The 13,734-nt window shown below is 39.1% G+C and overlaps 1 protein-coding gene across 3 annotated transcripts in view; it reads right to left on the bottom strand.

Moving 5' to 3' along the window:
- The window catches only part of LOC117514648 (THAP domain-containing protein 10-like), a 59,489-nt gene that overhangs the window by 14,657 nt on the left and 31,098 nt on the right, over nucleotides 1-13,734 (bottom strand). For 2 of the 3 annotated variants that reach the window (XM_034175200.1, XM_034175199.1), the window contains one exon: nucleotides 1,790-1,843. The exons of the other annotated variant lie outside the window; for it this stretch is intronic. In XM_034175200.1, coding sequence (XP_034031091.1) covers nucleotides 1,790-1,843 — 54 coding nt within the window. The remainder of the gene's footprint in view (nucleotides 1-1,789; nucleotides 1,844-13,734) is intronic. 3 annotated transcript variants of the gene reach the window in all.

Here is a 13,734-nt window from a genome sequence, read left to right as displayed (position 1 = left end):
TGAGACCAATAAGTGTCTCTCTCTCTCTCTCTCTATACATATATACACACACACATATACACATACATATACATATACACACACCCACCCACCCACCCACCCCCTGGCAAAAGTCTCAGAGGATGTTCATTCAGTTGCTTAATTTTGTAGAAAAAAAAAGCAGATCACAGGCATGACAAAACTAAAGTCAGTTCAAATGGCAACTTTCTGGCTTTAAGAAACACTATAAGAAATCAAGAAAAAAAATTGTGGTAGTCAGTAACGGTTAGCCAGATTGATGAAGAGTATTAAGTCCATGCCTCAGAGACTGCAAGCTGTTATAAAAGCCAGAGGTGGTGCAACAAAATACTAGTGATGTGTTGGAGCGTTCTTTTGTTTTTCATGATTCCTTAATTTTTTCCTCGGAATTGAGTGAGTCCATATTTTTTTCCCTCTGCTTGGTCTAAAAAAGTAACCGTTACTGACTGCCACAATTTTTTTCTTCCTGATTTCTTATAGTGTTTCTTAAAGCCAGAAAGTTGCCATTTGAAATGACTTTAGTTTTGTGTCATATCTGTGATCTGCTTTTTTTCTACAAAATTAAACAACTGAATGAACATCCTCCGAAACCGGTGATTCCATAATTTTTGCCAGGGGTTGTGTATATATTCTTCCCCCACACCCTTCAGTTCTAGGGGTCCTCGTGGCGGATGAGGTGGCTTCCCCCACACTATTTTAGATTGCATCGTGACCATTCAAAACGGTGGCGCCCTTCAGCACCCTGGCGGACCTATAATGCAGTCTGCCACATGGATTACAATATGGTATTATTACCATTTCATAAAACCACATATTTGTATTGGTTTGTTATGGTTTTATTTTGAGAATTATCTAACCATTTGACATCAGCAAGTTGTACTTTTATAGCTGCACCAACCACTCATTAACAGTCACCAATAACACTTTCAGTTCTGAATAACTGATTTGGGCTTAAAATGTATTCTTATTCACTTTATTAAAGTAGACCTGCATTGAAATAAATGTGGTCAGATCTCAGAAAGAAATAGCTGATATGTATTTATAAGACCCTTATGAATGCAGCAAAGTAAATCTGCAAGCCCAAATTTGTAATTCAGCAGAGAAATCTTCGTTTAAAAATGACAAATTTGCAGCTAAAATTTGGCCCTCAGCGAAAACTGTTTGTACATCCGGGTCATTGCAGTGACGTTCGGCAGAAGACGGAGCGCTCCCGCCTTCAAAATTGATTTTATGTTAGTAATGTTACTGTTATACACATCCTGGTTTCAGCATCCAAAAATAAGCTGCAATGAATGTGAGATACAGCTCTGCATGCTCAGATCAGCGGCGACATCGACAGCGGGCGCAGTTCTTCCCCTACGCCTCTCTCTCTGCCTAGCTAGCGGCGGCGCGACTCCAGTTGCAGCGGCTACCACACACTCACATCGCCTCAATTTGGAAAACGGACTGTCAAGTTTAGTGCACATAAACAATGTCAAATGTATATGTGTTGTCTTAATTCTGATGTGTGCCATTATTATGGTAAACAAGTAATAATTGTGGATTAATTGCTGTTTGCCTGTGGAAATGTGAGTGTGGACGTAATCTCATTGTTGTTGCACTTGTAATGACAATGACAATAAATCTCATCCATCCATCCATATCCTCCTGCTGTTTGCGCAGAACTGTATTTATCATCAAAAATTGATTTCTATTCCATTTCAAGAATTCAGGATTATTAAGAAATTTTATTTTCAGTTTAAAAGTACTGCATCAGTTTCTTCAAACTTACATGGTCCATTGTCTCCACCTCTGTCTTTGCTGGATGTAATGACTTGAAGTTTGGCTGCAGCACGGGACAAAGTAAGAGAGGAACAAATTATTCAGGAAACACATTTCATCACTCGGTGGATGAAAACACAAAGAAGAGGACCACGAACAGTTAACAACAGCAATCATCCTCTCTCTGAGTTGACACTGACCTCGACTGTGAAAGCTAAGTTTAAGTCTTATAAGCTGTCGATATTGTAGACAAAGACAAGGTTTTCCGCTCGGCATCAAGATCCAATGATGGAGGCTTTGTGATTATGCCTTTGTCAGACAGATCTGACAAAGGCCAGTAAGAACTTTCCATCGTCAGATGATTTGACTTTTATAAATTATAACTGAGTATGCTGATTCAGCTTGTCTTATGTTTTTACAAGATTTATGCCACGTTCACACCGGGCGCGACGCGAGCGACAGCGGCCACAGGCTACCATGTAATCCCTATGGAAGGACACGTTGTGGTGCCAAGCCACGTAACACGACGCGATGGATGTGAATGAAGCGATTTTGAGCAATTGGCGTGTTTGTGGCATGATTTCGTGCCGCGTCGCCCTCCTCCCCAAGTTGAAAAATCTGAACTTTTTTGTCTTGTCGCGCTGCGATGACGAATAAGGGACTGGATATGTAGTGACGTGAAGATGTCTAGAGTTTATACTTGATGTGGACATGTCCTGTGTCTGGCAGCCAGCCTGTGACCAGGAGTTTGAGGGGAGAGCAAGCAGCACCGCAGCAGGAGCAGAAGCTATTTTTTCCCCCCCCACATGAGCGCGAACGAACTGTCCGTGAAGATAATTTTATTAACTACACAGATGTATAATAAAACAAATGGTGACTGGTTTATAACACAATGATGAGAGTTTGAGGGGAGAGCGAGCAGCAGTGGAAATCACTTTTATCTGCATTGCAGTTTGATGTTGGTTATCACTCAGTTGTTAACAATGCAAACACTTACCAGAAAGAGCTAGAATTTTTGTTAGATTCTCTGCATTTACCTAATAATGTTGTTTTATGTGATAATAAGCTTTGTGATTTACAAAGTACTGAGATCATCACAGTGTATCACAACATTGTTGATGTTCTGTTACAAGCAAGTAGTAAGTAGTAAAAGCATGTAAAAGTGGTACCAGGTTGGAATGAATATGTTAAAAAGGATTTTGAAGCTTTACTGATCTGGCATAACATGTAGGTTGATAATGGTCATCCTAGACAAAGTGTGACTGCTGATCTCAGGAGAAAGACTAGAGAACAGTATCTCAGGGCTTATAAGATGGTTGTTAGGAAGGAGGCTGAGATCAAGTGTGATAAAATGGCTGAAGTGGCCAACAAGTCTGTGTCAAATTTGTATAAGTATGCAAGATCTTTTTAAAAATCAGAAAATGTTCATATCCTACAACCCCTGGCAAAAATTATGGAATCACCAGCCTCAAAGGATGGTCATTCAGTTGTTTAATTTTGTAGAAAAAAAGCAGATCACAGACATGACACAAAACTAAAGTCAGTTCAAATGGCAACTTTCTGGCTTTAAGAAACAATATAAGAAATCAAGAAAAAAAAAATTGTGGCAGTAACAAGTTACTTTTTTTAGACCAAGCAGAGGGAAAAAAATATGGACTCATTCAATTCTGAGGAATAAATTATGGAATCACCCTGTAAATTTTCATCCCCAAAACTAACACCTGCATCAAATCAGATCTGCTCGTTAGTCTGCATCTAAAAAGGAGTGATCACACCTTGGAGAGCTGTTGCACCAAGTGGACTAACATGAATCATGGCTCCAACACGAGAGATGTCAATTGAAACAAAGGAGAGGATTATCAAACTCTTAAACGAGGGTAAATCATCACGCAATGTTGCAAAAGGTGTGATTCCATAATTCCATAATTTTTGCCAGGGGTTGTATATACAACCCCTGGCAAAAATTATGGAATCACCTGCCTCGGAGGATGTTCATTCATTTGTTTAATTTTGTAGAAAAAAAAGCAGATCACAGACATGACACAAAACTAAAGTCATTTCAAATGGCAACTTTCTGGCTTTAAGAAACACTATAAGACATCAGGAAAAAAAATTGTGGCAGTCAGTAACGGTTACTTTTTTAGACTAAGCAGAGGGAAAAAATATGGAATCACTCAATTCTGAGGAATAAATTATGGAATCATGAAAAAGAAAAGAACGCTCCAACACATCACTAGTATTTTGTTGCACCACCTCTGGATTTTATAACAGCTTGCAGTCTCTGAGGCATGGACTTAATGAGTGACAAACAGTACTCTTCATCAATCTGGCTCCAACTTTCTCCGATTGCTGTTGCCAGATCAGCTTTGCAGGTTGGAGCCTTGTCATGGACCATTTTCTTCAACTTCCACCAAAGATTTTCAATTGGATTAAGATCCGGACTATTTGCAGGCCATGAAACTGACCCTGTGTGTCTTTTCGCAAGGAATGTTTTCACAGTTTTTGCATTATCATCTTGAAAAATGGTATCATCCCCAAACATCCTTTCAATTGATGGAATAAGAAAAGTGTCCAAAATATCAATGTAAACTTGTGCATTTATTGATGATGTAATGACAGCCATCTCCCCAGTGCCTTTACCTGACATGCAGCCCCATATCATCAATGACTGTGGAAATTTACATGTTCTCTTCACGCAGTCATCTTTATAAATCTCATTGGAACGGCACCAAACAAAAGTTCCAGCATCATCACCTTGCCCAATGCAGATTCGAGATTCATCACTGAATATGACTTTCATCCAGTCATCCACAGTCCACGATTGCTTTTCCTTAGCCCATTGTAACCTTGTTTTTTTCTGTTTAGGTGTTAATGATGGCTTTCGTTTAGCTTTTCTGTATGTAAATCCCATTTCCTTTAGGCGGTTTCTTACAGTTCGGTCACAGACGTTGACTCCAGTTTCCTCCCCTTCGTTCCTCATTTGTTTTGTTGTGCATTTTAGATTTTTGAGACATATTGCTTTAGGTTTTCTGTCTTGACGCTTTGATGTCTTCCTTGGTCTACCAGTATGTTTGCCTTTAACAACCTTACCATGTTGTTTGTATTTGGTCCAGAGTTTAGACGTAGCTGACTGTGAACAACCAACATCTTTTGCAACATTGCGTGATGATTTACCCTCTTTTAATAGTTTGATAATCCTCTCCTTTGTTTCAATTGACATCTCTCGTGTTGGAGCCATGATTCATGTCAGTCCACTTGGTGCAACAGCTCTCCAAGGTGTGATCACTCCTTTTTAGATGCAGACTAACAAGCAGATCTGATTTGATGCAGGTGTTAGTTTTGGGGATGAAAATTTACAGGGTGATTCCATATTTTTTTCCCTCTGCTTGGTCTAAAAAGTAACCGTTACTGACTGCCACAATTTTTTTTCCTGATTTCTTATAGTGTTTCTTAAAGCCAGAAAGTTGCCATTTGAAATGACTTTAGTTTTGTGTCATGTCTGTGATCAGCTTTTTTTCTACAAAATTAAACAACTGAATGAACATCCTCCGAGGCCGGTGATTCCATAATTTTTGCCAGGGGTTGTATATTCTTCCCCCACACCCTTCAGTTCTAGGGGTCCTCGTGGCGGATGAGGTGGCTTCCCCCACACTATTTTAGATTGCATCGTGACCATTCAAAATGGTGGCGCCCTTCAGCACCCTGGCGGACCTATAATGCAGTCTGCCACATGGATTACAATATGGTATTATTACCATTTCATAAAACCACATATTTGTATTGGTTTGTTATGGTTTTATTTTGAGAACTATCCAACCATTTGATATCAGCAAGTTGTACTTTTATAGCTGCACCAACCACTCATTAACAGTCACCAATAACACTTTCAGTTCTGAATAACACTGATTTGGGCTTAAAATGTATTCTTATTCACTTTATTAAAGTAGACCTGCATTGAAATAAATGTGGTCAGATCTCAGAAAGAAATAGCTGATATGTATTTATAAGACCCTTATGAATGCAGCAAAGTAAATCTGCAAGCCCAAATTTGTAATTCAGCAGGGAAATCTTCGTTTAAAAATGACAAATTTGCAGCTAAAATTTGGCCCTCAGTGAAAACTGTTTGTACATCCGGGTCATTGCAGTGACGTTCGGCAGAAGACGGAGCGCTCCCGCCTTCAGTCCGATCCCGCATTGAAATTGATTTTATCTGTTAGTAATGTTACTGTTATACACATCCTGGTTTCAGCATCGAAAAGTAAGCTGCAATGAATGTGAGATACAGCTCTGCATGCTCAGATCAGCGGCGACATCGACAGCGGGCGCCGTTCTTCCCCTACGCCTCTCTCTCTGCCTCCGCTGCGCTTACCGAGTTGAGCTCGGTAACCGCCGAAGCGGGCCACTCACACCTCCCCCGTGTCTGCTGTGCAGCCGGCATCACCTCTCTGTGTAGTGAATGGAGGTGCAGCCAACTTGGCACAAGTCCAGAGAATACGCTCCCTGTTTTGATACGGAGCGGCCAGTAACACCTGGTGCTGCAAGGACAGACTTTCCGCAGCGCGACACGTCTCGGTAATCGGAGCCGCAGAGCTCCGTGGCCGCTGAGAGAGGTTTATATCTTTTTAATGACTTGAATTCTTTGCGGGTCCCGCCTCCGTACCCCATGACGGTACCGGAGGCGAAAGACAGTAGATTTTCAATGCGATACCACTCAATCAAAGGGGCGTATGAAAAAGTCCCCAAAATAATTTTCAAGCACAAATAAAAGAAATGTGTACTCACCAAACGTGCCGCAAGACAATATGAAGTTTTAAAAAAAGTAGATCCTTCCGTATAAGACAAGAAAAAGGTGCAGATGCAAACTGGCGTAAATCCACAAATTACAGTTGGCGCGCGCAATGCATGCTGGGAGAGGGTCTTTTCCCTGACGTCTCGGCAGCGTCCCGGATGTGATGACAGTTTTGCGGAGGGCTAAATTTTAGCTGTAAATTTGTCATTTTTAAATGAAGATTTCTCTGTTGAATGACAGATCTGGGCTTTCAGATTTACTTTACTACATTCAGAAGGCTCTTATGTGTAAATATAAGTCATTTTTTGGTCCAGAGATCTGACTGCATTTATTTCAATGCAGGTCTACTTTAAGGAGAAAGGGAATAACAGATTTTTTCACCCAATATTGAAGTCACCATTTCTGACCTATGTGCAATTTACATGTTGTGCAAAACAACAAAGGTTTTTCACATTAATATTTGACTCCTCCAAGCATGTTAAATGTTTATCATTTTTTAATATTCCATGCCATATAACAGGAGAAGTCATAAAATGCATATTTTGCATGCTAGGTCAAAACATAAATAAACACTATTTTGCATGTAGAGTTTTAAGTAAACTCATCCAGATTTTGATAGATTTTTGTGAAATAACTCAGCATATCAACTGAGAACAAATTCATGGAGAAGATTGCTACTTGCGCCATCATGAACAATACATGATATAGTAAGATGTGCAATTGGAAAAGACTTTCCAGAGGTGTTAGTTTTATGTGTATACACTGAAAAAATAGTTAAATAAATAAATTAGTTTTGGTACCTCTCCTCACACCAGACCCACTTGAATTTATTCTCGATGGTACTCAATGTTTCTGTGTAGGCTCTCAGTTGTCCAGGTGGTTTCCATAGTAGAGAAGCTTGAATCTTCGACTGGACTGGGTTGCTTGACGCGAGGACGTTTTGCTTCAAATCGCAGAAGCTTCCTCAGCTAAAATTCTTGCTCTGGTAGCCTGACTTCTGTCTTGACTCTTGTAGAGAAGAATAAACAGAAGCCACAAAAGCTGGAGTTTTAAACCTAACCAGACCCTTCCTACCGAGAGGCTGACTGCTATAGGCTAGTGACTAAACAATAGCTCTAATTAGCACCTATTGTGCTCTAGTTAGCACCCTCCTAATGACAGGGCAGCTGTCCCACCTAATGATGGGACAGAAGCCTCTCCTGATGGCTCCCTTGACGACTCTCCTGATGACGTGAATGACTCATTACCATGAACAAAAGACTGAAACTGCTTTGACCTGAGTACCCCATTGTAAACAAGGTTCTCTCCCTCAACCCCAAGTGCTTGCTCACAGGGGGTCGTTTTGACCGTTGGGGTTTTTCCGTAATTATTGTATGGCCTTGCCTTACAATATAAAGCGCCTTGGGGCAACTGTTTGTTGTGATTTGGCGCTATATAAATAAAATTGATTTGATTTGATGTGGACATGTCCTGTGTCTGGCAGCCAGCCTGTGACCAGGAGTTTGAGGGGAGAGCGAGCAGCAGTGGAAATCACTTTTATCTGCATTGCAATTTGATGTTGGTTATCACTCAGTTGTTAACAATGCAAACACTTACCAGAAAGAGCTAGAATTTTTGTTAGATTCTCTGCATTTACCTAATAATGTTGTTTTATGTGATAATAAGCTTTGTGATTTACAAAGTACTGAGATCATCACAGTGTATCACAACATTGTTGATGTTCTGTTACAAGCAAGTAGTAAGTGTATTCCAACCCGCAAATGCAAAAAGCATGTAAAACTGGTACCAGGTTGGAATGAATATGTTAAAAAGGATTTTGAAGCTTTACTGATCTGGCATAACATGTGGGTTGATAATGGTCACCCTAGACAAGGTGTGATTGCTGATCTCAGGAGAAAGACTAGAGCACAGTATCTCAGGGCTTATAAGATGGTTGTTATGAAGGAGGCTGAGATCAAGTGTGATAAAATGGCTGATGAAGTGGCCAACAAGTCTGGTTCAAATTTGTATAAGTATGCAAGGTCTTTTTAAAAGCAGAAAATGTTCATATCCTACAACCCCTGGCAAAAATTATGGAATCACCGGCCTCAGAGGATGTTCATTCAGTTGTTTAATTTTGTAGAAAAAAAAGCAGATCACAGACATGAAACAAAACTAAAGTCAGTTCAAATGGCAACTTTCTGACTTTAAGAAACACTATAAGAAATCAAGAAAAAAAATTGTGGCAGTCAGTAACGGTTACTTTTTTAGACCAAGCAGAGGGAAAAAAATATGGACTCACTCAGTTCTGAGGAATAAATTATGGAATCACCCTGTAAATTTTCATCCCCAAAACTAACACCTGCATCAAATCAGATCTGCTCGTTAGTCTGCATCTAAAAAGGAGTGATCACACCTTGGAGAGCTGTTGCACCAAGTGGACTGACATGAATCGTGGCTCCAACACGAGAGATGTCAATTGAAACAAAGGAGAGGATTATCAAACTCTTAAACGAGGGTAAATCATCACGCAATGTTGCAAAAGATGTTGGTTGTTCACAGTCAGCTGTGTCTAAACTCTGGTCCAAATACAAACAACATGGGAAGGTTGTTAAAGGCAAACATACTGGTATACCAAAAAAGACATCAAAGCGTCAAGACAGAAAACTTAAAGCAATATGTCTCAAAAATCGAAAATGCACAACAAAACAAATGAGGAACGAATGGGAGGAAACTGGAGTCAACGTCTGTGACCGAACTGCAAGAAACCGCCTAAAGGAAATGGGATTTACATACAGAAAAGCTAAACGAAAGCCATCATTAATACCTAAACAGAAAAAAAACAAGGTTAGAATGGGTAAGGAAAAGCAATCGTGGACTGTGGATGAAAGTCATATTCAGTGATGAATCTCGAATCTGCATTGGGCAAGGTGATGATGCTGGAACTTTTGTTTGGTGCCGTTCCAATGAGATTTATAAAGATGACTGCCTGAAGAGAACATGTAAATTTCCACAGTCATTGATGATATGGGGCTGCATGTCAGGTAAAGGCACTGGGGAGATGGCTGTCATTACATCATCAATAAATGCACAAGTTTACGTTGATATTTTGGACACTTTTCTTATCCCATCAATTGAAAGGATGTTTGGGGATGATGAAATCATTTTTCAAGATGATAATGCATCTTGCCATAGAGCAAAAACTGTGAAAACATTCCTTGAAAAAAGACACATGGGGTCAATGTCATGGCCTGCAAATAGTCCGGATCTTAATCCAACTGAAAATCTTTGGTGGAAGTTGAAGAAAATGGTCCACGACAAGGCTCCAACCTGCAAAGCTGATCTGGCAACAGCAATCAGAGAAAGTTGGAGCCAGATTGATGAAGAGTACTGTTTGTCACTCATTAAGTCCATGCCTCAGAGACTGCAAGCTGTTATAAAAGCCAGAGGTGGTGCAACAAAATACTAGTGATGTGTTGGAACGTTCTTTTGTTTTTCATGATCTTCGCCTCGTCAACACTTTCTAGCATTTGTCGAAAACCTCTTATTTGGCTAGTTTAGGCTGCCATTCGGTGTGGTGATATCACCGGAACACCAAAAATGCAAATTCCAATATTAGGAATGAGTTGTTTCAAAAATCTGGGCAATCTTTGTTCCTACTCTCACCTATGGCATGGGTTAAAGCAATAAATTTTCATTTGACTGAAATTTTTTCCTGGCAAAAATCAATGCCAGCAATTCCCTAAAATGTGGCGTAGTGGGGGCACACACTGTTTTTTCCTCAATAAATACAATGAACATATTATACAGTATACAAATCTATTCTAAATAGCCTCTAAGGAGAGTGAGAGACAAAGCATAAAAAGCATGCAAAACCTGAACATAAAGGTACATAAAAGGGTGGTGGTGGGAGGGGGTCTTGATTCTGGGTGGTCTGGGGGTGCTTCCCCCAGAACATTTTTTAAAGAGCAAGTCAAATTTTGTGTATTCTGGTGAATTTTGGGTATGAAACCCTCTGAAACAAAAGTCACTTCAAACTGTGAAATAAAAACACAGTATTGATTATGGGGGTCTGGGGGTGCTCTTTAAAAGAGCAAGTCAAATTTTGCATGTGCACTGAGAAACTTGAAACTGGCTTATTCACATTTAATCGGTAAAATGCTCTCACTCATAAAACAAACGTAGCGCACCGCAGGTAAACGTCATCAAAGCCATTTAAAGATATCAATCGCGACTCACCTTTTTTGTCGATTAAAGTCACTAACCAGGACTTGGGTGCGACCAATAAACGAGGCTCGCCCACTGTGTCCCACTGGAGTTTTTACTTGTTCCTCATTAACATGGCTTTTCCGAGGGGCAGCCAACCCTCAGACCCGGACTGAATCATTAATATGTGACACTTCATCAACTGACGTTAAAGATAATGTCCTCCGTTATGTGAAACGTGACTCCTTCCTTCAAATGCGCACGGTGTTACCGGTGTCACGTGGGCTCACCGACAAGCTGAAGTTACGGCCTCTCATGTAAAAAAGGAAAGAAAAAAGGGAAAAAAAACAAAAAAAAAAACAAATATCCTTCATGTGTGGTTTTTGTGGAACTTCACTGATTAAGCGCTTTTCTTCCAAGTGACTCGTTTCTCTGCTGCTGCCACCGTCTGTTAGCAGCTGGGCGTCGGTCCTCCGGGCCACAGGTCCGACTGATAAAAATCTCTCTCTCTCTCTCTCTCTCTGTCCCCCCAACCCGAACCCAGAAAAACGGTTGAAGATGAGTGAGTGATGAGTGTTTCAAAAAGGTTCCCATACTATAATTAGTGCTAATATGAGGTAACTCTCTTTTAAATTTGAATGTGATATTAATAATGTTTCTGCCTTTTGGCAACAAAATTTTGAAGAGGATGTTTTTATACTCTCTCAACATATTAAAGAGCTGTATATTACGAGAGACAGCTGTCAAGATAATATGCTCAGTTTGCAAGAATGTACTGCTATTATTACTGCTATTATTACCCATCTATGTACAGGGTAAAGGCATGGTGCTTTTATGTTATTCTTCTTATTATTATATTTTGTTTTTACTTGTTTTATTTTTATAGTACTGCTTTTTTGTTTTAAAGGCTTGTGAATAAAGAAATACAGACAGACAGTAGCTGCATTATAATCCAAAGTGAGACTTAAAAGCAGCAGACATCACAAGAGCTCTTAATTAGGTTTCAACGTGCATGGAGGTGCAACAATTAATTAAACAAATTAACATTAAAAAACAAGACAATTTGCAAAATGTATTTCATTGCTCATTGTACTTTAAGAACACACACACACAGAGGAGCAGTGTAATGGGCCTTTCACATTGAACGCTCCATAACACCTACCAACACTTTAACGCGCCTGACGCTTCGGAAGCCGGAAGGGGGCAGAGATTGCTATGTCACACTCTGGCTGTTTCCACAATCTGAAAAAAGTTCAGCTATCACCATCTTGAATTTGCATCGCCTGAACCACAAAAAAACATTAAAAAACAGCAGTAGAACGATTCTCCCATCACCCCGCTGGGAGAAGCTTTTTTCAGCTACTTTTCAGAGTGACGCGGACCGAGGGAGGACTGACGACTTGGTGGGATATCGATCGAACTGCGACAGCGGGCCGACCCACACGGAGAAGCCAGCCTTCAGGCATCATCACTGGGCAGACTGAGGCAGGCAGCTGGGGTGATGGAGCAAACCCACTCAGTCCGAAATCTCCCACTTTTTGGATATATGCGAAGTCCCAGTTTGCCCAACGGAGTTTAGTTCTGCAGCTTTATTGAGGTGAGAATAATATAAAAATAAATCTGCTGCTATGAAGGTTTAATGATCGGCTAACGTTAGCTTAGCCTTTTAGCACAGTTGATCTGAGTGAACGCTTTAATTTGTAAATGTTCAGTCTTTTTATTTTTATTTTTACCAAATAAAGCTACAGCTTTTTTCAGAGACCACAAAAGCTCAACTTTAAATAACTTTTTTTTTCGGGCGTTTTTTCCCCCCATCCATATATATCTATATATATATATCTATATCTATATATATATATATATATATATATATATATATATACACTGTTTAATGTTTTTTATAAGAAATGTTTGTATTTGTCCCAATCAGGAACATTTGCTGTGCAGACAACCAAACTTTCATTGATGAGCTGAACACCATGAAGTCCAGTCAAAAGAAAACATCTCTGCTCTTCAGCAACATCACCAGAGTTCAAAGCTGCAGAAGAGACCTTCATCTGGTCCCAAGAATTCAGCATAACATCACCTGCTTCTAAATAAAAGGCTTTCAACAGCAACTATTTTATTATTTTTAAAAAGCTGTTTCATTTTATATTTTAACAGTAAACGAATGGAGCATTAACCCCTTAACGCCTCAATTTATATAGCTGTATATAAAAAATGTTTTGTGTGTGTTTTTGCCTTTAAGTAGATGGTAAATAATGTTGAGATTATTAATTTCACTTTTGCACAAAAAACTAAATAGTAATTTTGGTATTTTGGTAATGACTTTATGTTATAATGTTATAATAATGGTATGTTGCAAATTTGCGATAACAGGCATACTGGTCAATTTGATATGTTGCATATTTGAGTCAAATACTGTAGCATATATGCGACGATAGGCGTTAAGGGGTTAAAAATGTCCACGAATCAAAGTCAAAAGACATTTGCACAGGTCAAAGCTCTCCACTTATTGCGCTCAAATTCATATTTTAGAAATGACTGTCCTGATAACAACATTAAAGGCAATTACATATTTTGACAAAATTACAAGTTTAAATGACATATATATATATATATATATATATATATATATATATATATATATATATATATATATATATAAAATTCATCATGAGGTTTATGTCACAGAAATCCTACTTTACAATCACACTGCAGTCATTGTTAAATTATTTCCTGCTGTATTTATAATAAACATTTGTATTTATTTACGGTGTCTGTTTTTCTGGTTGAAAAGAGATATAAATAATCTACCAGACTTAAAACTGTACAAATTTCCATGTTATTTGATTCGTCTAAAAATGACAGGTTCCTTATGTTAAACAAGAAATTATCTAATCTGAAATAACAGGTGGTTTTAATTTACAGATGAAAGGTTTCTAAAGAACCATTTATTGATTTATTTAGATATTTTAATT

Source organism: Thalassophryne amazonica, chromosome 7 (genome assembly GCF_902500255.1).
Source record: "Thalassophryne amazonica chromosome 7, fThaAma1.1, whole genome shotgun sequence".
Classification (NCBI taxonomy): domain Eukaryota; kingdom Metazoa; phylum Chordata; class Actinopteri; order Batrachoidiformes; family Batrachoididae; genus Thalassophryne; species Thalassophryne amazonica.
This window is presented reverse-complemented; position numbering and strand designations above follow the sequence as displayed.